Here is a 24,776-nt window from a genome sequence, read left to right on the forward strand (position 1 = left end):
AAGTAAAGTTAAAAAATTGACAGTGAAAAATAAAAACATTTTAAAGGCGTTAGGCTATAAATTGAGACAGAATGCCTGAAAGCGATATTTTGGATATAAGTTCGAGGTTTGAAACAGATTCTAAAATTACGAAAATTGAATATCATTCATATACACCTTATACGACTTCATTTAATAATAATGATGAAATACGAATATCAATCCAGCAAACAGATGTTCATCCGTATTTGCATGAGAGTTTTATTTTTTTAGAAGGTAAAATATCAGAAGCTAGTGAAGTAAAACTTGCTAATAACGGTTTTTCATATCTCTTTGAACAAATACGACTTGAAATCAATGGAATAGAAGTAAATAGTACTCGAGTATTAGGTATTACCAGCTCGTTGAAAGATTATCTATCGTGTACACCAGATAACTATAACTGTTATGAAAATGCAGGTTGGATTTTTAAAAATAATACAAACCCCGCAAATGCAAATGGTGAATTTAGTGCTTGCATTCTACTGAAATATTGGTTAGGTATGTTCGAAGACTTTAAAAAAATATTAGTTAATTCTAGATTAGAACTCATAGTTATCTGAATGTTTTAACAAAAGCTGAACAAGATGAAAGTGTTAATTCTGGAAAAGTCGTTTCGAATAAAATAGTTTGGAAGGTATCACATATCACTGTTGATGATGAAGAAAGATTGAAATTATTAAAACTTATAGAAAAAGAAAAAAGTTTGTTTATCCCGTTCAGGTCTATTGAAACTTTTGAATACCCTGAACTTGGAACCACTAAAAAAGTTGTATGGAACTTGAAAACTGCTTCAAAATTAGAAAAACCTCGATTTATTATAATCGGATTGCAGAAAGGACGTAAAAATATATTAACAAAATATTGTAGTGTATTTTATCATTGTAATTTAACAAACGTTAAAGCTTTTTTAAACTCGATTGCTTATCCGTTTGATAATTTAAATTTAGATTTTGCAAAAAATAATTTCACCTTATTATATGATATGTACACATCGTTTCAAGAATCGTACTATGAAAAAAGTATTCGGAACCCGATATTAAGTCCTTCTACTTTTCTATCAAATGCACCAATTATAGTTATTGATACTTCAAAACAAAATGATTCGGCTACGGCTTCATCAGTAGATGTTCAATTGGAAATCGAGGCGTCAGAATCTCTTACAGGTGTAACTGCTTATTGTTTATTAATTCATGATCGCATTGTAGAATATGTACCTTTTACTAGAGAAGTAAGAAAACTTGTGTTATAATGTTTTGAGATTTTTAAAAAAAATATTAAATAAATTAACATATATTAATAAATATATATATTTTTGTTTTTATTTTAACCAGATCGCATCCTATATAATGTTTTTTAGAATTATTATGATTTGTATTACATGAAATTAAATTTTTTTTGAAAAACATGAATATGTTTAAAAAAAAAAAAATATCTGTTTTTGTGTTATACGGAGACGAAAATGAGGTCAAGTGGGATATTCCCCCTTAAACTTTTAAAATCTCCCTGCCCAAAAGTGCTGTGAACATACAAATACATACTACTACGATGGTTTATCAAAACACAAAGTTTTAGACGACGACGATGCCGATGCCGATGATAAAGACGACGCTTGCATCTGTCGTGTTAATTCCGATGCTTTTCTACGAGTGTTAGAAAAAAAAATTAATAATGTGATTCTATATGTATGAATTTGAATATAGTTATTGAAACAAACTTTTCCTCCTCGCTCTTCTTCTTTTCCATTTTATAACGATACATGATTATGGTTATGATGATGATATTATGAATGAATTTATGGACCAAACCGGTGTCGTTAACGGAAAAAGATACCGAGTTTATTGGTGATTTTTTTTATTGGTTTAATGATTTTTGGAAAAATACGTTGCTTTTTAATGATCTTATACTATCGTATTACCGAGAACCGGTTTTTTTTACAATATGTTTTGGATTAGAGGGGATAATAACGCATTAAAAAAAAAAAACACTCTTGACATAAATTATATCTTTTTTATTTCTCTTTAAACACATGACACATAAAATAAATTGACAAGTGCGAGATTAAAAAATGGATAATAAATGGGGATAATAACATATATATATATATATATACTCGTATATAATATAATAAAATTGAACATAATAACAAAAAAAAATAAGTAATTAACAAGTAGTGTATATAAGAGTACAATATAATTGAGCATAAAAAATAATGATTGGATAAATTTGCATAAAATTGGAATGGATAAATAGGAAAAGCATAAGAATAATACACACACATAGTAGGGAACAATTCATCACTCCATATTGAGAAGACGTATGGCTTCTTCTTTTTTCAAGTTAATCCTGTAATTTTTCTTACGCTTGTTATAAGTACGCATATTAATTTGAGAAGCATCGGTACGTTTAGGCATGCTTTCTATATAATTATACTGTTTGTCAAACATCAGAGGATAATTCTTCATACTACCCGGACGAATGCGACCATATCTTTTTTTGACTCTGGTGTACAATTGTTTTCTAACATCTTCATAAGTTTTTATATTGTATATAATGTGTAAATTTAAAAAGTGTACACAATAAAAACATGCAGTAATAACGCATTCTTTGGTAACAATCATATTAAAACTCGTTCTGTTTTCTTTATGACACAAAACGCAATTCTTGGATGTCTTACCATTTTCAATGGCACTCTTTAATTGTATCATAAATAATCGCTTTTTAATGCCATCTTCGTCATCATAAGAAGCGTAATATTTATCTTTAAAGTTTTCCGGATCTCTGTCGTAATTTTTAAAATAATCGCTCGGCATGAGTATCAAACCGAAGCTCTCCGGGTAAGCCTTGGTATTGAAAAATTTATTATTTTTATCCTTTAATATTTGTCTATCGTAAAACTCTTTTAATTCCGGTAGATACTGTTTGATACACTCGTCTACGCTCATCGTTCTATAATCATAATTATTCTTTAAAACACAACAACTGGCTTTATTTAATGTCGACGGGTATATCACATCAGGGTAATGAGGGTAATCTTTCCTACGACATATAGTGCCGCCAGCAACACTTTTCCTTACATATTTCCTCTTGTCTGTTTTCACCGCCGCCGTCTCCGTCATCGTCGCCGCAGTTGTTGGCGCTGTCTTTGATTTTTTAGGTTTTGGTTTTGGTTTTAACACTTGTACGGTGGATCTATCAGCAGTATCGGTATTTTGCGGCAATTCATCGTTATAAGTTAAATTGTTTGAAACACCGTTGTCGTAGTCATCATCATCGTCGTCGTCGGACAGATTTTTACCCGGCATACGTTTACCATTAATAAATAATAATGGTTTATTGGGTGGTCGAATAAATCTCTGTAGAGGTATATTTGACTTTACGATTGATTTTATCTTTGGAGTCTTTGATGTTGTAGTCATCGTCGTCGTTATCGTGGGCTTAATGATGCTTGGTGTATTTGATACTTTCGCCGATGCCGACGGTGATTTTGTAGTAGTTTTATCATCGTTATCACTATCACTCCTACTACTGCTGCAGCTGCTGCTACTGCTACTACCACTACCACTGCCGCTGCTGCTACTGCTACTACTGCTATCATCATCGCTACTGTGATTACCGCTGCTACAACCAGAATCTTTTTTCTTGCAACCGGCGATGGTGTTGTCGTCATAGTCATCATCACTGCTATTCCTGCAGCTAGCGTCGCTGCAGCTACCGCTCTTAGAATTTTTCAACAAATCGACATCACGAATGGAATCTATTTTTTTCGCGACCGGTGTTTTTTTCTTTTTTAATTTCTTCTTCTTATTTTCCGTTTGGTAAATAATAATTTCTTGATCAGTGTTGATATCATCATCATCACTATAGTCATTTGGTACATTGGGATTTACCGCTGTTATTAGAGAATCCACTTGCATGCCATTTTCTTTTAAATTATCAATAAATAATTTTCTCGTTTTCTTTAACTTAGCTTTACGAATTCTCTCGTCAAATCTATCGCTAGAACATCCGTCGTCGTAGTCTTCGTCACCGCTGCTGTCGCTACTTGTATCGATTTCAGACTCTTCGTCCGTTTCGACGCAAACGTCCGAATCGTAATCATCACTGCAGAATATCGACTCTTCATAACTGTATACGCTACCATCATCACTAAAAACATCCAATACTCCAGTGCAAGCCGTTATTTCTTGTTTTAAATAATTATTTTCACCGGTTTTTGTCAAAATTGGAACTAAATTGTCCACACGATCGTTCAATAGTTTCCGCTGATCGTCGCTTTCTTCCAACTCTTCGTCCACGTCCATGATGGTTCTGTCTTCTTTTGTATAGGCCACATCATCATAGTCTAATACCGACAGAGCGTTTATAAAACTCCACAAATTTTCCGCATCTGTAAACGCCTCTATAACTTTTGGCGAATAATCAATATCCAAATTAGACATTGATTCGACGTACCAGCCAAACCGAATATTACCGATACCGAAACAATTTATAACAGTATCACGATAACTATCAAAACAATTTATCAACATGGCGTTCATGGAAAACTTATCTACATGATTTTTCCCATACTGTACGAGTACTGGGTATAAAGCGTAAGTCAAATTCTCATTGATCATGGCGAAAAACTTACTCACAACCGCTTTAGAAAACTTTAAATTTTCATAGTGTCCGTTGGGCGATATTTCTTTGAGACATCGCTTGATGTTGTCCGTAATGAGCGCGCTCATCGTGAATGTAACGTATATACAAGTCACGCAATTAACATGTAAAAATATCTTTTTAATTGGACTCATCTTACCGTTAAAAAACTCGATCGACAAGTGATCGCTAATCTTTTCGGAGGCTTTGATATTGTAAATATACTCGGCAAACATTTCTACGAAAAATTGATAAAAATTTTCAAATTCGTATTGTAGTCGATCTGATATGTCAGTCTCTTTGTCGAATATGGAATTCAAAATATAATTGATTTGTATCTTGTCTATACCGCAGCCATTGTTGATCGCACGAAAACGACTAGTGAGTTTTTCGGGAACACTGATATTTTTATTTTTCAACACTTTGACGTGATTCATGTCATTGCGGAACGACCAATATTTAATATATTGATCGAGATTCACAGTCTTTTCCGGGACGATCGGCAATGGTTTTTGATATACGCATCGCAGAGCAAACGCCAACATAAATTTACGACGTTTCATCACTTCGACAAAAGTGTGTACAAAATTCGCGTGATGAATTCCCATTTTCTTAAATGTAGACGACCACATCATTTGTAACTTAGAATTTATATTGTTAATCAGTAAGGATATATAATGTTTGATATATTCTAGAAATTCTAATGGCACAGTCGTCTTGTCTCGGCATTTTAACTTTCTTATAGCATTGCTCGCTACCAAGAGTCGAAAGTCCTTTTCGGTGCTTACATCTTCCCTCAATATAGATGAGTATATTTTGCGCATGACGTAGCCCAGTATAGATTTCTCTTCACGTCTGTTTTTATTTTCGTTATAATTTTTCAAATCTTGAGTGCATATGTCCCAATAGGAACGCAATACAAACACCCATTCTCCCTCGTAAATGTCAAATTGCGCTTTAGGATCGCGATATCTAAGTAAAAAATACAAGAAAGACTCCAAAGTTATAAACTGTTCGCATCTAATGTTTTCGCAATCGTATTTAAAAGTGGTAAAATCGCCGCAACTGTTTGTGGCGCTGTTGCGAGCGAACTTAACATGCTTCACTATGCCGAGAATGACATCGTTCAAAAGAGCGGATCGATATATTCGCACCAAGTTCTTAGATATCGCTATATTTTCGGTTTTCTCACGAATCACGTTATTATTTTTCGAATAATTCTCCTGGACGTAACTAAACACATCTTGAATCATCATATTTTCCGAATTGCTCTCATTATAACAAGCTTCATACACCGATTTTACCTCGGTAAACGATTCCGAGTAACTATCAAACCAGAACACGTTATTTTCCGCGTGTTTTAAAAAACTAGCAGAACCCGATTTTAAAGCAACGGTGTCGTCTCCGTTTTTATAAGTGCTGAGCATTAAATCACATTTATCCAATTCGCGATGAATCGGCTGTTCTAATTGCATGTTGTCTATTAGTTTTTGAGAAATCACTTTATATGTGTCATCATTGTTTATACCCGTATCCGCGATAGTACATGATGGGTTTATAAACGCGAAGGCACATTTTTCTCTGGGTATTGTGTATTTTATGGTATTCATGTAATTCAACTCGAATTCAGTCGGTTCATTGCGCGAGAGTATTTTACGCGTGAGGCTGATCGATATGTCATAGGTATTTGATAATAACTTATTCATACGCTGTGAATATTTAATAACGTACTTTGATTTTGACTCTAACGGATAAGTATCCAGTTGTTCGGTGTCGTGTGGGATCGCTACGACGGCGGATTCCTCCTCCTTTTTAGCTTGAATGATCTCCTTTTCAGTAGGGACGAATTCGTCATCATCATCTTCATCATCATCATTATTATCATCATACTTGTCGTTGGGTTCTTCAAGTTTTTCCTCTTCCTCGTCGTCCTCGAATATTCTCGTATTATTCTCACCGCAATCGTCTAATTTTTGTTTTTTACTACACGAGTCGTCATTGTTCTGACCATCATTCGCTATTTCGTGGCTTCTTTTATTACTTACAGATTCAGAAGTCAGTGATCGTTGTGATGACGGCGGTGATGTTGGCTGCTGTTGAAAATCAGGAGTACAAGAACCGCCGGTCGTTGATGTCGTGCCTACTTCGACATTGGCCCCAACGCTATCGACAACAACAGTCGGTGATAATATCGGCAATTGTATTGGCAGTTGTGGTACGGGTGGTAATGGCGTATGTGATTGTCGCTCCTGTAATACTAAAGGTGAAAAATGCGGAACTAAATACTGTGGTGTTGTTAACTGCCGTATCCCTGCAGACTGTTGTAATACTGATGACGATGACAACGGTGCTGGTGATTTTACTTGTTGCTGTTGTTGATATAAATATTGTTGTACCTGTTGTTGATTTTGATACGGCGATGACTGATGGTTTAGCACCGGTGTCGACGACGCATTGAGATCCATACGGCTAACTTCTGTGAGTGCCGCGATTGGTGTTGTTGCTGAAAAAATAAATTACATCAATCATTTTTGAAATCGTACGCAAATGAATTTTTTTTTCAAAGAGCGTGGATTTTTCACAAAACGCTGGTGAAATAATGTTTGACGCACGTATAAAGACTTTATTTCGCAGCGTCAGAAAAAGAAAACGTTTACTCACATCCATCAAATACGTCGGATGAAGAAAAAGTATTGTAGTAACCTCTGCAATCGAGCGAATTGTGGTGTTTTACGGAATCGATCTGATGCTGCTGCAACGGTCCGTTTAGATTTTCCTTGTTATTGGTATCGTTGAGACCGATGTAATTCAGATATATGTTGTTGTTGTTCGATGTGTTTTGATTTTCCTGAAAAAAACAAAAAATATTAACTTATAGTTTATGTATGAACGAATAAAAGTGAACGGAAAAACAGAAATATGTTCACGCCTGTACGCTTAAAGTAAATTTAAAGTAATACTCACTTTTGGGAATAGATCGAAGACCAAAACATCGGATAAAAAGTCTTCCATTTCCATTATAAACAATGGCGCATGAACAAATCAAAACAAACGCCTAAACAAATCATGAACAACGCGTAAATAACGTAAAAGTTCGTCCGGGTCAAAAAAACGCCACGAACAAGTCACCACTGAGCTCTGAATTCGAATGAACATGCTCTATGCGAACGGCGCTGTTATATACCCAATCACCGATCGGCTACGTGCTTTATCTACGCCGCTACGACGGCGTCTCGACGAGAGACGAAGCGACGAAGAGCAAAAGTACCAACCATCATGATAAAAACATGCACTTTGCGTCGTCGTACGCTGACTATAACGATGATCACACTTTGCGTCGTAGAAACATAGCAAGCCTTGTATTTTTATACGAATCATCTACGATAAGGCGCGTGTAGTAATGAAAAGGCCTGCCGAGGTCTCGTCGAGCATATAGACGGATTTTTACGACGTCCCAAGTCGCTTCTTCTATCGGCTGACGATTTTTCTACATCTTTTTGATCCTTCGCACGCCATTCTATTCATTTTTCTACTGCTCTTTGCTCGTACGCGATAAGTTGAATTCTCGCGGCATATTTAAGGCTCCCGAATCTCGGTCAGAGCTCATTCTTGTAGGAGAACCCATACTCTGATCACGCAAGTTTAGTTAGCACTAGTGCTACTTCTCTCTCCTCGTTTGCGACGCAGCCGCTCCATCACTCTTAAAACATGGAATCGCACCAGAACCCCAGCAATAGGTAATAACTCTTTTCTATAATACGCTTCTTACTCGATTTCAAAGATCATACAAACAGTTCGGGATCGCAAATGTAGAGACTTTTCGAGTTGTCTGTTTCTAATGTCTCCATCACTCTCTCTCTTTTAGAATGTTCATCAATTTTGTCTACTCCGATCCGGACTACAACCTTCTGGTTCTAAGAGAATTCGTATTCTTCATGGACATGCTGAAGAAAACCTGTGGCTATCATTCGTCCGAATGCTCCACGCCATTATTTTACTCGGCACTCTTCAACCAGAAGGGAGAGAAGACTCCAGTTCCCGTAGGTTCAAACTCTAATGATATACCTATATTTTTGCTATCGTTACAAGAGTACTTGTACAATAACACTATGTGCATTAAGTAGCCTTATTTAGTGTTTAATCACATATTAAAAGACTGGGAGCGTCTGAATGATAAGTATTACGAGTTTATAAACACTTCTACCGATTGCAAAGCAATCTGGTATGCTAAGGAGACTAAGATAGCTTTGGACAATGCTAGGCGCAATCAAATTTTTATCGGCTCGGCAGACGTTCATATCACAGTTAATAAAAAACTTGACGTGTTTTGTTTTTGCGATGACATAGTCATCTTTAGCGTGGACTTGGAAGTTTATAACAACATTACAAAGAGTAAAGTCTAGGATCAATTGTTCCGTTCGTTTATAAATAACTTTAAAGTTTCTAGAGACAAATATGCTTGTGACTTATTAAAATTTGATCCAACGTACGATCAAGATGTAGTGATCTATAAAATTCCCGATGAATTCAAAGATTCTCTCGTTCTTCAACCGCACTATAAAACTGAAGACGACGAAGAGTTTTTTTAACTATATCGATAACTAACTTGTCTAATTTGTATTCATTGTACTAACTTGTATTCTAATGATGTAGTATTCATTGTAATAAATCAACTCTACTAATTTACTATCAATTTTTTTTCTTTATCCATCTTTTTTAATGTAGTGCGTTTGAATTAGTCGAGATCGCGAAGTCGTCACCTCGATCGACCGAGCGAGCGAGCGCGCGTTCTCAGTCGTTAACTTGGTCAAAATAACGATGTCAAGAGCCGTCGTCGTCATCGTCATTGTCTTTATCGGTCGAGCGAGTCATCGCCAAGAGCTTGAATCGTAGAGAACAAACGTGGCACTCTGCCGCTGTCAAACGCGGACGACCCGATCGCAAACGACTATTCATATTGCACGCGCGCTAATAAGCACTTATATTTTTTCTTTAGGACATGGAAAACGCCAGATCATTGGTAATTAGCTGGATCTACGAGAAACCCAAAGCCGATGTCGATAATATCCGCAACTACATACAGTCCTTGGATATGTTAAAATAAAAATTTTATTTTATATTTTTATTTTTTATTCGATTAAAAAATCGACAACTCATCTACCGGCACTTCGTCGCTAAAGCGAGACGCTAGAATATTCGAATCGCGAAAGCTGGATAGTTATTGTCGTGAGGTATCATTTAACCGCGAAATCCCAATTATATTATCGTCCATGCGTTGTTTGTTGGAACAGACCGAAAACTCCGTATTGTCAGGTGGTATGGATATAGACTCACTCATGAACGATTTGCGCGCGGAATGGGTAGATGTACATAACAAGTACGATGCTTATTTGAACGGCTTCACTATCGATCCCGTATTCATTAAATTGGGTATGATTTTTAAATTAGCATTGGATTTAGCGGCCTTTAAGAACGCCATCAGGTACGATGATTGTATAAATCTCAAACCTACGCTGACTACAAAAGATATGGCCGATCTGATGAGTTTTAAAAGCGATTTTCTAAAGTTTTCTATAGACGTCGGTGTTTTAATTAAAATGTCCAAACACATCGTGGATTTTATAGATTTTTTATTCCCGTATCTAAAAGAAAGTAATATTTATTATAAAATATATGTGAGCGAGATGTTTGTATTTAAGAAAAATTTTGAACACGCGAGAAATTGTATCGGGATTCATTATAAAAAATCATCCGCTGATTGCGTCGATTCCAAAGACTGGTTTGCCCACTACGATAATAATGATGGATCATCTAAAAACACTGCTACAACCACTGCCACCACAACCCGTCCGACAGCATCGGCGGAGCTGCCACCAAAAGCCAGATATCAACTTAGAGATCGATCGTCGATTAGTAAGATACATTTTCTCAGTGACGCTTACGATATTGTTGACGACGAGAGTATCAACGAATCATACCAGCCAGAAGATGGGAGTGACTACGACGACGACGACTACATCTATTATAAAAAATCAAACAGAAAAAACAAAAAGAACAAGAAAAAAATGAACAAGAATTACAAGAAAAAATTTTATTCTTTATTGAATACATTTCATTAATTACCAACCATATATGCTGCTTTTGTATTATTAATAAGTATTCGCGCTACTCTAAGTATTCTTATACTCTTATACTCACACAAAAAGTATTATTGAACCAATAAAGAGGTTTTAAAATACAGTCTTTAGTATATATCCTATAAACACCACCACCACACACATCCTATAATAAAACTAAGGCAAGAGGCGCAAGAGATTTTACTCCTTTCGAGGCGTTGCTACGACGGTGAGATACACCACATAAGAGCACTCACACTATAAATTCTCGTTTAAGAGTTGCACTATAAATTCTCGTTTACAAATTTAACGACAAAGTGGGTATTTTTTTTTAAGAGTCGAGCGATCGCGTCTAGTCTGGTCGCCAACTCGAGTGCATTCGCATCGAGTTTTTGATGCTCGTGGGATTTCGTGGCAATAAACGCATCCACACGATAGAAGGAAGCTTTTTTTTTTTTAAAACGATAATCTCTCTACAATAAATCCGGGCATTATCACTTTGGAGTTTGTAATGCTTATGTGTAATTCTTTCGCGATACTCGATAATATCAAACACAAAACGTCTAAATCAAACATTATATATATGAAATTATAAATATTGATACTGAAAGAAGTAAAAGTTGTCGTTAGATTCATATTATTGTTGCGTTTTCGTTTACGAGAAATCAAAAGCTTACTCAATATAGCCTCTTTGTCGGGAAAATTATTATTAAAGCCATTGTGGTGTATAGCATCGCGACACTCTGAATTTGATATTAATTTAGAGAAAATTAAACGAGTTTTTGATAGTTGTAAATTTTTAAAATATCCAATATTTTGATTATGTATTATATGTTCTTCGAGTGTAGGCGACCATACCGTATAATTATTAATATCTACCACCATCGCGTTGGACGGAGTGTAGGCTATAAAAAACTTTGTCATGCAAAATGGCAATCTACCAGACAGAGATTTGGAATATAAACGCAAACCAATATTAAAATTAAATATCACATTAGAATCTAAATGAAGGAAACATTTGGATATGTTGAACACATTCAATCCCGTGAGTATTATATGAATACGGCGACAACGATTATGATGATATTTGTTGCAACCATTATTTTCTACACAGCATGAAGATTCTCTAACTGCGCCGCATGATGTATCTTTGTGTTGATTCGCTTCTCGTTGGTGATGATGATTCGACGGTAATCCGGAATCGTTGGTTGTTTTCATCGAATTAAAATACGATAATGTGCTTTTTAATAACTTTTCATCAATTTTTGACCATCCGTTGAAAATGTAATGATCGCTTTTGCGTTCCGTGACTACAACGTGTGGAAAAAAAAATTAATCAACTCTGTGAAAATATTCGTCGACTTGTGAAAAAGTTTTTTTTCGTACTTACGATAATCTTCCTCGAACGACTGAGAAAAATTTACAATTATAAAGTACTCTGATTTATCATCATCACAGACTTCTTTTTTAATTTCTTCAAACTTGCTGTTTACACAACGAACATTGTTTGGAGTGAGATCAAATACCGAACATCTTTTCTCGACAGTCTTGTTTTTCATCGTCACTGTATACCGCTCGTAATTGTCGTTGGCGTCTTTGCGATTATTACAATTGTGGAACACCAAAGACGCCGATGATTGTAGCGGAGACACTACCGTTGGTATCGACGAAATACTCGTAATCATATTTTTTGAAAAATGTGTAGAAGTCGTAGTTGCGGTAAATGTAGTTATAACAGTTGTCATCACGCGCCAATTTTGAGTATACACGCGCTGCGGTATCAGCAACACAAACAAAGAACGTTAAAAGCGAAAAAAAGAAATGCTTTTACGACCACCCGAAGCCTACAGAATCCGGATGTATACTGATAAACAAACACGATAAGTCCGGTATCTAGTCAAGTATTATACGCTCGCGCGATACGCACACACACACAAGCAATTTCTAACTATAGATTTCTTCTTGCCGCCACCACCACCGCCGTCGTCATTGGCGGTAGCGTCGCCGACTGTCGCAATCATAAGAAATTATTAATTCAACTCTCTAAGATCGACGTAAGATCCAACTAAGCCCGAATCGATCGACGTATTCTTAAATTCGTAATAATAATAATATCTAACAATATTCAAACTCATTATTGTTAAAAATGAGACGCACACAAAAAATCTATGAATGCAAAATATTTCAAATCTTTTTTCAATATCGTTTTGGGATTTATAGATTCGTCTTCAGGATTCATTTTAACATTCGTTTATAACATTTATTTATTTATTTATTACATTTAAAGCACACTATATATATATATAAATTTAATTTTTACAACCACTAAGTAACATTTGAACATCGGACGCGTGCGATTTTAAAGGATTCGATACAAGTTGATTTATAGATTTTATACATTCGTTAATATCCGTCATTTCTTTTTTCAACTCGACTTTTGACAAATTTGCCGTGTCTTTTGTAAAATTAAAATATTTAAAACAATCGGCGTTGCGTAAAATCACTCGAACTCGTCCATCTGCTTCTTTATTTAGAATTACACATACACCAGATTGCGATGACAACGACGATGATGATGACGACGACGCCAAATGATCCAATCGAACGAAATCCTCGATAAGATGATAGTTATGATCATCATCGACAACAGCCATGTCCTTACGGAGTTGATCGAGTGCGTTTTTCAATAGATTGAAGTTTCTCGTCGTTTAAATCTAAACACTCACCACACACGTACACACATTAATTTATTAGTTATATATTCGCTCATTCGCATCGCGTATTAATAAATACTCACTTTGATATAGAAAAATCGACGATTATTCCTTTTAAAACGTTTAAACTATCTTCAGAGGACAACGACAACGACGGTGGCGATGATTTAATTCTTCTTTTAAATTCTACGCGCACGTCTTTTTCCGTTTCTATTTTATCCACGTCGTTTGTATCGAAAAAACCACTACGAGTTTTTGATTTTAAAAATAAACATCCTAACAAAACGTATCGTCGTCTCGATGATGATGATGTCGTGTATTGTTGTTTTATAAAATACAAGTAGTTTACCAGAAGAGAAACGCAAAACAACTGTTTACAAAAACTAAAAGAACCTATATTTATAAAATCTTCCACTTCTCTACAATCCAATGAGCATTTAATGATATTATTATTCTCCTCTGCCATGTGAAACAAATACCCATCATTAGTTCTCGATGATATTTTATTTGTTTTAATATACTTTACGGCCAGTAGTTCATAGCCTTTCAACATTTTATAAATCATCAACGAACCATCGCCGCTCATTTTTTTCACGTCTATCGGCAGAAAGCACAATACTCGATTCCCCGACAAATCGAAACTCGTTGAAAAATATTTGTTTTTCAGCTCGCAATCGTCCACGATTGATAATAATTTTTTGTAATTTTCCAAATTATAGTCTATAATTTTACAATTACCATTTTCAACGTGTTCGCCGCCGACACTATCAAAACGGCTGACCGTGTTTGTGTTGAGGCAATATTTGCCATACGCAGCACCGTCGGAATATCTATTGCTGCACGTATTACTCTCGGAACAGATAATCTCGACGCTGTCGTCGTTGTTGCTGTTGCCGCTGTCTAATGATATTCTCGAATTACGGCACAGACCGCAAACGTCATTGGGATTTGTGCATTCACTACATGTTAGTTCGTTATACACCGCATTGGAATGTGGGTAGAGTAGCAATTTATTAGTTTCGGATTGTTGCGTATTGTCGTAATCATCGTTAGCACTATTATAGTCGTTAGAATCTGAAGATGAGACGCGTTTGAGACCGGTGAAAAAAGAATACACAGAAAACAACATATCTTTGATGTCTAAAACGATAAGACTAGAAAAATAGATATTACTCAGGTTTTATACTAATATCCGAGCTCTTTATACTTAATGTTATACGTGTGTATGTGTGTGTGTGTTTAGAATTATAAATTCAGATGTTGGCAGTGTATTTTTTTTATACCAGTACGTGCTTACTTCCCTATTCATAGACATATCAAAAGACCTATGAGAATCAAACACAAGCATATTATATAATTACTGACGATAAACATCGATACGGCTGCCAATACGCCGGAAACGGCCAAACTAAACGATTGTATGCTAAAACCAACACTTAGAGATTCGCAATTTATGAATGGATAGAAATCAAACAGTCTCTTGTCTTCGTGTTGATTTAATTGTTCGACCTAGCCATTCTACCCGCCAAACCGGAATCAGGTAACAAAAAAAACTACACGAAAAACCAATTGTGTCTGTGAAAAAGATCAACCCCTTGAAACATACTACATGGGTAATAGGTAGTACACAAGTAGAGAACTACATGATTTACGATAATAATAATATTTTAATCGTAAATCCGTGCAGGTATAATAGACTGTACAATTAGGACCAGACATCCAGACCCTGTTTTGTTTTTTTTACGAGGCTGTTTGGAATTTTTATTCCTGCCCCTTTCCACATTTTTCTCAAGGTAAAATATAAAAAATATCATCATCGAAGAACGTTATTATATGCAGCAACCTCTAATATATAAATAAAATATCAAACTCTGGATGATATACGTATGTGCATACGGCCAAATGGTATTCGAAAGTCGCCCAACTTCGAAATATTAAGATGGGGTCATAGCCTTGTGGTCCCGAGGGTACGACTTTAATAATGTGAAATGGCTAGTACGTTCGGAGACTTCAGCTTATCGCATATCATACACATATCTGTCCAAGGGAGACTATGAGATTGCCACTTGTTAAAACTGATAGTTACCAAGTTTGCCATGCGCACGGTTATGTAACGTGTAGTAGATAGATATAAGTTATAAGTCTACACGTACATACAAGATCTATCTAAATGCCTAAATGGTTAGTTAGTACTGTTAGTAAGTAACATTTATAACATTTTAAATACTTACGGTTTGGGGAGCGTTCACCACACCTGCAGTGTTGTAGCCATGTTGGAATGCCGAACCAAAAGCCGATGCTATGATGGCGAACAATAGTCTTACGTTAAGGCTCTGCAACAAAGAAGAAAAATCGGTTGGTTAGGTTTCCGTTCGTTCGTCGGAAATAGAATAACAACCCTCGCGGCTCGCCTTTTCGCCGTCACACGTGACGGGCGAAAAAGTACGTATTGTAACGTAACAACAAAGACCCGCGGTTGCCGTTTCTCGGAGTTTGCGCATTTTTTTCTCGAATTATGTTCACGAAAATTTTAACAATTATAATAATTATAATAAAAATAATTGAAAATAATCGATATTTTATCATTATAATTCTTTATTATGTTTTATGAACTGTCTTTTCATCTGACAATCGCGCGACAATATCGTTCATAAATGTTGTACACCGTAAATTGATTATACGCATAGATAATATTATTTTCTATCGACGACCACCCGACCAACACTAAAATCTGAAATCTATAATGGACTGAAATTGGCGACTGTGGTATGCGATTATTATATTTGCTATTAATATTTAGGTATATAAACAGGTATTATTGCTCTCAATCTCAGTCGATCCTTATCGCAAATAATAAATAATTATTACGACCGTTAATGATCATAATCTATCTGATTGGACAAACCTCCATAAAACACATAATACTAATATAAACTTAATTTGATAATTATTTATATGTAGTATGTACCTATACTATAAAATATTTATTAAATTGTCATTATCTAATTTTTTCAATTCATCGGTCACAATAACGATTCTAAACATTACGAAAAAAAGATTAAATATATTTAAATTTGTTTCTTTGGGTGTATCTTCGGAAGTAAATATTGTAATCATAGACATGTGACCTATTAAATATTAATTTTTTCATTATTATTTTTTTTTGTCCAGTTATATAATTATTGTGTGTATTGTCTGTGTATATTGATAATTTTATCACAAACGTGAAAATATATAGGTACATAGACTGTTTAATGATTATGCGTTCTAAGTTTTCTCATATTTTATTATACACGTTTTAAAATTAATAAGATAAATATTAAATACAATATATATATGTAATTATATTACATACGAGTATATATATAAATTATGTATACGATATAAATTATATTGTTATACTTTTCGCTACTTTCTCTTTTAATTATTTTGTATTATATCTGTCGATAAAAAATACTTACGTACTACTATAATACTTAAACTATTTATATTCCAATAGGTAAATGAAGTAGTGTAATTTATAAAGAATAAAATATGCCTAATATTTTGTTCAAGAAAAACTGGGACTATAAATCGTATTGCAATGACGTTGATTATTACTAAATATCGAAATATACATATTATTTCCATTTCAAATAAGTTGCGACATATTATTTTTAACATTAAAATATATTATGTATATATATTGTATTTAGTCCTGCTTAGTCGCATATACAGAGGATATTAAACCCGGTTTTGACTTGGTAATTTCATATACATATTAAATTGAGTTAAAGTTAAATTTGTTAAATAATAAATCGACTAGAACTGAAATATAAAATAAAATAATACGATTTTTAAATCTACGTAAAATAAAAATATTTTTATTAACAATTAAAATAGAATTGCTTCAATAAAATAAAAATGAACAAAAAAATATTCATAAATCAAAAACTTGAGTACAAATTTATTAACAAAGAAAAGTTAGTTATTTTATCACACATATAAATCATTATTAAACGTTTATTCAACTAAAATGTTAATTTTATCTTACATATGAAAGCGGATAAATTAATATAAATATAGTATCATTAAAAATGCACATGGCATAAACAATATACATTATAATCGTTTTAGAATTATTGTTATCTGAAATTTGTTGTTCTTTAATCAAATTCGAAATATTTATTTGTTAAACCTACTTTACATGAAAATCAAAACGAACAATTAATTTGTTTTTATGATTTAATGGTATTATGTCATTGAACTAAAAATAATATAATTTAGTTACGGAAGATGTGAAGTTTATATTAAATATGAAAAAAAAATAAATAAAAATTATCATCACAATATTTTCAAATTCTTTTGGATGTTTGTACATTAATGATTAATTATATAATTTTTTTAATATGAATTATTATTCATTAAGTAGGTACTTTAAGTATAAGTTTTTAATATAAATTAACTATAATCATTTTTGTGGTATATTCGTTTATATAAAAAATATACACAACTATTAAAATTTAAGATAATTTTTTTTTTTTTTTAGTTAACAAATTTTCTATATCTCAGAATTGCATTTACACCAAAGTGTCAAACCACATGAAGTCAAATAATGTATTTCTATTGGTAAAATGCAAATAATAACCGGTTACCAATACATACACAGAGACAGGTTTGTTGGATGAAGTTTATTTGGCTTTATGATGGTTCCTATGAGGCATCGTGAGTGCATTTTTATAGTTCCATCTCGTTTTGAATCCACTCATTATATTATATTATATTTCCCTGTTCATACGTCGTGACGAGGATCGCCGTACAGTAAACAAATATAAAATATTTCTCCACCCCACCCCAAAACAAAAAATATATATGTTTAAATGTCATACTCAAACCTGAAAGGCAAATAATATTACACACTTGCTAAGTCTCATTGAAATATTTGAAAAATAAAATTATCGAACTAAATATACTTTTCAATCTAATATACGCAATTAAAATAATGCATTAATCATCGAGTATTGCAGATGCAGCTTACGCACAAAAATTTAATGTTACATAGATCTCTATTAACTAATTGGTTGTTTTTAAAAGTTTAGAAAAGATTCAACTAATAAGTAATGAACTAATAGTATATAACTATTAGTATTCATTATATTTAAATGTTGATAAACTTTGATATCCTATTTGTTTTATAAATTCATTTATTTGATGTTTTTTAATTACCTAGTTACTTATCATCTTAGACAATTAGACAATTAATATATAATAATTACAAGATTAAGTAATTTATGATATTTATTCATGTAGAATACATTTTTAATTAATTAATCAGTTTATTGTTATTTAAACAAATTCAATTTTTTTCTGAACATTTTAGCTAAATATCAACATAAAATACTTACACTAATATGTAAAATTTGTATATTAGATAATGCATATTATATTCAATGTATTGTAACTTTGAGATAAGATTTAATTATATTATTAAAAGTTAGAATTCTTACATTTTCGCTAGTGAAAAATACAGTTTGTTATTATCGAGTTTGCTGGAAATCGGCGAATAAATATGATATACATTTTATGTTATTCAACCAACACTTGTAAAAGCGTAAAGCATTTAGATACAAGTACCATATTATAAGCTATAATATAAGTGATATACGCTTTTTTCTGCTATATTATAAGAACTAACCAATTAAATTTAGGTTCACGCCAATACTTGAATTCTAATTTAATTTAATATAGGTATTTAAAAATATATAACTAATAAGAATCAATCGTAAGGTTAATGCCAAAGTGCTTTATGATTGTGTAATGTGTGTAATGATATAAATTACTTCATACACAATCTCTGACAATGCTTATCGGAATAGTCCTATTATTATTATAAATATATACTTAATTAAGGAGTGGTTTTAATTAATAGTATTCAATACCAAGTTTAATATTTATATAAATTAATTCTGTTTTCTTTAATAACTATGTTCATTTTGCATAAGTGTCCATTTGTTGATTTTTTTTTTAGAGGAAAACACGAGGTAAAAATATTTTTTAAAAAAGCACATTTATATTGTAAATTAAATAACACAAAATAGGGTTACACTTGAATAGTTTCATGTATATAAATTTATAATAGGTCTTACGATGTGTCTGTAGTAAGTAAATGAAATGCATATGTCCTATATTATATGAACGACCATTAAACTATATATATATAAATGTGGAAATGAAAATCATTATCACGCATGTTCTCTAAAACTACACATCCGATCATTTTGATCATCACGAAGCAAGTTTAAAGCCTATTTCTGATTCTATAAGTTCCTGTAATGTTGAGTTATATTTAGTTCTTTTTTAAGTCAATAAATATGCTCATAAAAATATTTATTTTTTCATCTGTGTTACTGACTATAAGCTACTATTGGAAATTAGTATTTTAGTAAATAGTTGATGCAGTATAATAGAACACAACTTTTTCGTTGTTTTTTTGTTCACACTATTGAAACTTTATTAAGTTGTTGATTAGGCAATCAAATTTGAATCTAACTAAAAAAAAAAATATTTAAAAAAATGTTAAAAAAAAAATTAATTTGAAAATTAAATGTTAAATAGTTTAAAAAAAATTACGCTGGGTGGGAAAGTTATATAAAGTTGATATGTTTGAAATATCATTTATACACCAAATCAGAAAACCAAAAACATTATTTACGCTAAATGTTAGAATTAGACAACCAAATTTAACACGAATGCATTTTGTACTGATAACGTAATGCACAGGGATAGCTATAGTTATTAATTATTATATATGTGCGAACCGATTTATTTTATATTTAAATGTATAATGGTGCTGTTTTTGGTTGTTGTTTGTTTGTTGACCACAATTCACAAGTATCATATATTTTTTTCTATACATCGTAAACATTTTTAAACGTGATTTGTTTATTACTATAATATTATTGCATGGTGCGTTATTTTTATTAATTGAGTACCTTTATTGGTCAATGATATATTTATCGGTGTTGATTTTACATTAAATAAACGTTTTTTTTCTTTTTTTAGCTATAACAACATTAAACGAGTTAATTCATTCATCACCATTAGATATACAATACAAATAATATCATATAGTACGAATTGGAGTAAAAAATATAATAATAGACTTACTAAATATTTGTTTAAATTTGAAATTGTATGGACGTTATTTTGTCAAGTTATCTATAGAATATATGGAATACATAATACATATATTACCTATAACTACAAACAAATTTACCCATCATAATTTGCGGTTTTTCCTCGTTAGATAGGAAAACAATAAATTAGACAACGAGAAAACACGGTGAGCTATCCCATACGTATGTAAGTATACACATTAGCATAATATATACGTATCATTTACGGTTAAAAAAAAAATAAATAAACTATCACACTACGTCTAAGTATAATTTAATAATATTATATTTTATTTGACATGCTGTAATAAATGAGTTGAGAGACTGACATAATAAGTTTGTTTTTGGTGCACATGTCTAATGAAAATTATCCAATGCGAGCAAGACTTCGAATATTTTAGTCTCGGCAATTTAACTCCATTGTCTTAAATTATATTGACGTTGACAACCATCGTACACATCATGATTCATGATAATATCATAATATATTACTGTGTACGCAGTGTTGTGTTACACACGCACATGTGATACGTAGACAGCAGACAGCGCAACTATGTGCTGTCTCTTAAGTGATGGCCGAGGGGGGAGGTTAAACTAAACTCCACATATATTTTTATAGACTATCTAAGTTGATTTATACAATTATATTAAATAATAAATCAAGAATAATATTTTATTCAATAGGACAACAAATTTACTAAAAACAAGTAGGTACCTATAAAATACAATGCTGTAAGATTGTATCTACTATAATTACACTATAATCGATAATGAAAGTAAAATATGCATAATTCAATTGAAAAAAATTGTAATTTGTTAATTTATTAATTAATTATTGATTTTGAATTTCCCACAATACTATAACATTTTATCAATAGATGGACTCTTTACGCGAGAGTAAACAACCACGTCATATTCAACACATCACTTTCCTTTACTGTAAATAATTAACTTACTAGTTATGAAATATATTATTTAAAACAGTTAAAAAATATTTATATAAACGTAAATATCAATGCAAATGTATATTTGTTATAAGTCACTTAAAATTATACGATATGCTTTTAGCAGATAATTGTAGAGGATATTTTCACATAGATTAATAAATTAAATATTTAGGGCTACAATAACTTATCTAAAAATGTTATCCTAGTTGTTTATCATTATAATGAGAAAAATTCAGGGAAGATATTGCAAATAAAAAAATAAAATCCAAACGAGCCTCACGAAGTCGCGAGCGTATCAGCTGTTAATAACTTGTTAAAAATAATAATAACCGTTGCAGGTTGATGAGTGACAACGAACGAAAAAAATTAACGATGATTATGTAATCCCCACACTTGTCGCAATAACTAATAAGTAAACTTCTTACCATTTCCGGTTATCAGCGAACGTTTCCATTTATTATATTATTAATTATTATATACAAATATGCTTACTATGTAAATCAAAGTTCATTTCTTATAACAGAATGTTATTATCAATTGAAAGAGTTAATATACATAATTGAATCCAATGACTAGCATGTACAAAATAAAATAGAAATTATTAAAAAGCTTTAATGATTTTTTATGCACATTGGATGAATATTATTGTACAATTTCTTTTCAAATTGTAATACCTTTTAATTGGAATTTTGAATTAACTTTTTATTCTTATTAATATTAACTTCTGGTAGTCCATTTTAATAATTTATTATATACAATGTAATCCATTTAAATGCCTATCATTATTCCGAAAAATATAAACTGTTTTTATCATATTGTTTAATGTTTTTACATAATTCGACGTCATTACTACAGCCTACATTACTATAATTTTAAACAACGTTTTTGAAAACTGATTAAATTTTTACAATTTTGATCGTTATTTTTTTTAAGTTTTTAGTGTTTTTGAATGAAATTCATATTTAGGTGTTATTAATTTCAAATTCCAAAATAAATTATTTTTTTGGCGTAGGTATTTTGATATATAAAAATTAAATTTCAAAAAATAATTAATTAGTCTTAAATTATAAATATTTAAAGTTTGATTGATTCGAGATTGGAGTAATGAACCAAAATTATGCGAGGTATCCCAGCAAAACTTTACTCCGTTCATCAAAAATTTAAGTAAATCATTTGAAATAATATAGGCATTTAAATTGAATTTCTTGTATATGTATAATAATAACCAATAACGATGACTTAAAAAAAAAAATTCTATTAAGTATGACCTTACGTACTTATATTTAAAAAAATTATTATAGTAATACTGGTTGTACCCAATAAAAATAAGTAAAATGTATTTTTTTACCATTTTTTTTTTTTTTTTTTTTTTTGTTACAATATACAAGTCATTATGTTCTCTTTACATTGTAATCAACTAAATTAAATTTAGCTCATATAATATCACGTAGAAATTAATACTTTTATATTTCCGCTAGATGAATATAAAAGGTGAAGTAAAAATTTGAAGGTTAGAATGCAAGTGTTATAATCGTAATAAATCGTTTAGATATAAGGGCGTAGTTAACAAAAAAATACTGATATATAATAGAAAAATCAGATTCTCCACTTAATATTGATCGATGTAAGTATAGTTTCATTTTTTTCAATCTAACTTTTACCCCCTTCCTATAAAATAGTATTGATCCAAAGTTCAATCAACAAAATACATCATTCATCAATACAAAAATGTAGATGGACAAAATTAAATACGCCTATATAATAATATAATATGTATATTTCATATATATATATATGCTACATAATAATGATTAAAAACTGACATATCAATAAACAAAAATATAATTAATAACATAATATACTATATACATGCGATAAAATTTATCAAAATAAATGATTTGTTTTCCTGTAGAATAAACATTTTAATTACAACATAAATTACAGTGTTTTTGTTTTAATGTGTATTTAACTAACCTTGGGTTATTTTTTTAGTTATCAATTTTTTTTTTCAATTGAACCAAGTTTTATGAAAATATGTATTAGACACAGATACCTGTGTATATATAATTTAATGATTGAAATTAATGTTTTAGGATTAATGATAAGACAAACACGCTGAAAAAAATATAGCCTTACAATTTAAATCATGAATTTAATACGATTTTAATCGTATAATGTAGAGTACTACAGCGAGTGTAATATAACATTATATACAGAGTGTCTCACAGTTTCTATATACTATACTCACTAAATTTTGAAATTTCTGACTGTATTAGAAACTCTGTATAATATATTGTTTATAATTTTAAAAATATATCAGTTACAGACACCACAATATACATATTCTTTGTTAGATATGATTATACAGGTATGTTAGGGAGATATTTTAGTTGTTAGTTTTTATTTTTAATTATATTTTCTCGGTCAGTGTAGTGTTTTTTAATTTGGGTTTGTTGCATCAATGATATTAAAAATGACAATATTTACCGATCAACAAGTTGTAAAGAACCGGCGCAAATTTGCTTGGAAACAGCATGGGTTATATTATCATAATATGTGATGCACTCGGTTTAAACAAGATATAGAGCCAGGGCATATGTGACATGTTGGGAAATAATACAAAAAGCAGCAACTGCACATATAATGATCCACTGTGTTATAGTTATAATAATAATAATAATAATGATGATGATGATGATGACGGTAATAATAATATAAGTGTTGTACTAAATCAATTATGAACTTTGCGCTTCATAACCACCGCGAAGCTTCTCCCAAACGACTATTGTACGTCACCAAAGCCGGAATTTTATAATTTGTAAAGTAGAAAAAGCCCTTCAATAATTATTATTTGTATTATTATACATAGATACAATTAAATTCCAGCATTGTCATGTAGACTGCGGGTATTGCGTACAATAGAAAATATTCGGCGGGATATAGGATGAACGACCATATTATTATACATACTTACAGCACATACTTATGTTTTATACGATCACGTGTAATATAATGGTGTATGACCCGGAGCGGCGTACAATTTTCATCTAGAATATATACCTATGTAGTACGCATTATATATACAAAGGGATCGATTTATCTAACTAAGCAGCTCTAACTATATTTGTGATGCTCTACGCTGATCATATAGTATTTTAAGTATATTTTTAATAAGTTTAAAAAAAA

The 24,776-nt window shown here is 31.6% G+C and overlaps 3 protein-coding genes across 5 annotated transcripts; all 3 read right to left on the reverse strand.

Annotated features, from left to right (window-relative positions):
• Positions 1 to 2,190: 2,190 nt before the first annotated feature.
• LOC112603991 lies at positions 2,191 to 15,819 on the reverse strand. 2 transcript variants are annotated; one of them, XM_025352837.1, is made up of 4 exons: positions 15,721 to 15,819; positions 7,624 to 7,714; positions 7,321 to 7,507; positions 2,191 to 7,162 (listed from the first exon to the last, which is right to left on the reverse strand). In XM_025352837.1, exons 2-4 carry the CDS (start codon positions 7,675 to 7,677, stop codon positions 2,316 to 2,318), a joined length of 5,088 nt encoding a protein of 1,695 aa, XP_025208622.1. In that variant the 5' UTR covers positions 7,678 to 7,714; positions 15,721 to 15,819; the 3' UTR covers positions 2,191 to 2,315. The 2 variants fall into 2 exon arrangements, with proteins under 2 accessions (XP_025208622.1, XP_025208621.1); XM_025352836.1 differs by lacking the exon at positions 15,721 to 15,819 and having other exon boundaries at positions 7,624 to 7,994.
• Positions 10,788 to 12,705, reverse strand: LOC112603992. Its single transcript, XM_025352838.1, has 2 exons — positions 12,166 to 12,705; positions 10,788 to 12,085 (listed from the first exon to the last, which is right to left on the reverse strand). Exons 1-2 carry the CDS (start codon positions 12,518 to 12,520, stop codon positions 11,232 to 11,234), a joined length of 1,209 nt encoding a protein of 402 aa, XP_025208623.1. The 5' UTR covers positions 12,521 to 12,705; the 3' UTR covers positions 10,788 to 11,231.
• LOC112603993 lies at positions 13,081 to 13,871 on the reverse strand. Of its 2 annotated transcripts, none has more exons than XM_025352840.1 (2): positions 13,573 to 13,871; positions 13,081 to 13,489 (listed from the first exon to the last, which is right to left on the reverse strand). In XM_025352840.1, the coding sequence occupies exon 2, from the start codon at positions 13,427 to 13,429 to the stop codon at positions 13,085 to 13,087; it is 345 nt and encodes a 114-aa protein (XP_025208625.1). In that variant the 5' UTR covers positions 13,430 to 13,489; positions 13,573 to 13,871; the 3' UTR covers positions 13,081 to 13,084. The 2 variants fall into 2 exon arrangements, with proteins under 2 accessions (XP_025208625.1, XP_025208626.1); XM_025352841.1 differs by having other exon boundaries at positions 13,081 to 13,496.
• Positions 15,820 to 24,776: the final 8,957 nt, after the last annotated feature.

The sequence above is a fragment of the Melanaphis sacchari genome, unplaced genomic scaffold, assembly GCF_002803265.2.
Source record: "Melanaphis sacchari strain LSU unplaced genomic scaffold, SCAv2.0 Contig1173_pilon_pilon, whole genome shotgun sequence".
Taxonomy (NCBI): Eukaryota; Metazoa; Arthropoda; class Insecta; order Hemiptera; family Aphididae; genus Melanaphis; species Melanaphis sacchari.

What these genes read in the sequence shown, in the direction of transcription:
- LOC112603992 (XM_025352838.1), bottom strand. Translation starts at nt 12,520, where the DNA reads ATGACAACTGTTATAACTACATTTACCGCAACTACGACTTCTACACAT. An exon ending in GTCGTTCGAGGAAGATTATC is followed by an intron (nt 12,086 to 12,165) that starts GTAAGTACGAAA and finishes CACACGTTGTAG; the next exon opens with TCACGGAACGCAAAAGCGAT.
- LOC112603993 (XM_025352840.1), bottom strand. Translation starts at nt 13,429, where the DNA reads ATGGCTGTTGTCGATGATGATCATAACTATCATCTTATCGAGGATTTC.
- LOC112603991 (XM_025352837.1), bottom strand. Translation starts at nt 7,677, where the DNA reads ATGGAAATGGAAGACTTTTTATCCGATGTTTTGGTCTTCGATCTATTC. An exon ending in TCTTCGATCTATTCCCAAAA is followed by an intron (nt 7,508 to 7,623) that starts GTGAGTATTACT and finishes TGTTTTTTTCAG; the next exon opens with GAAAATCAAAACACATCGAA. An exon ending in ATCCGACGTATTTGATGGAT is followed by an intron (nt 7,163 to 7,320) that starts GTGAGTAAACGT and finishes TTATTTTTTCAG; the next exon opens with CAACAACACCAATCGCGGCA.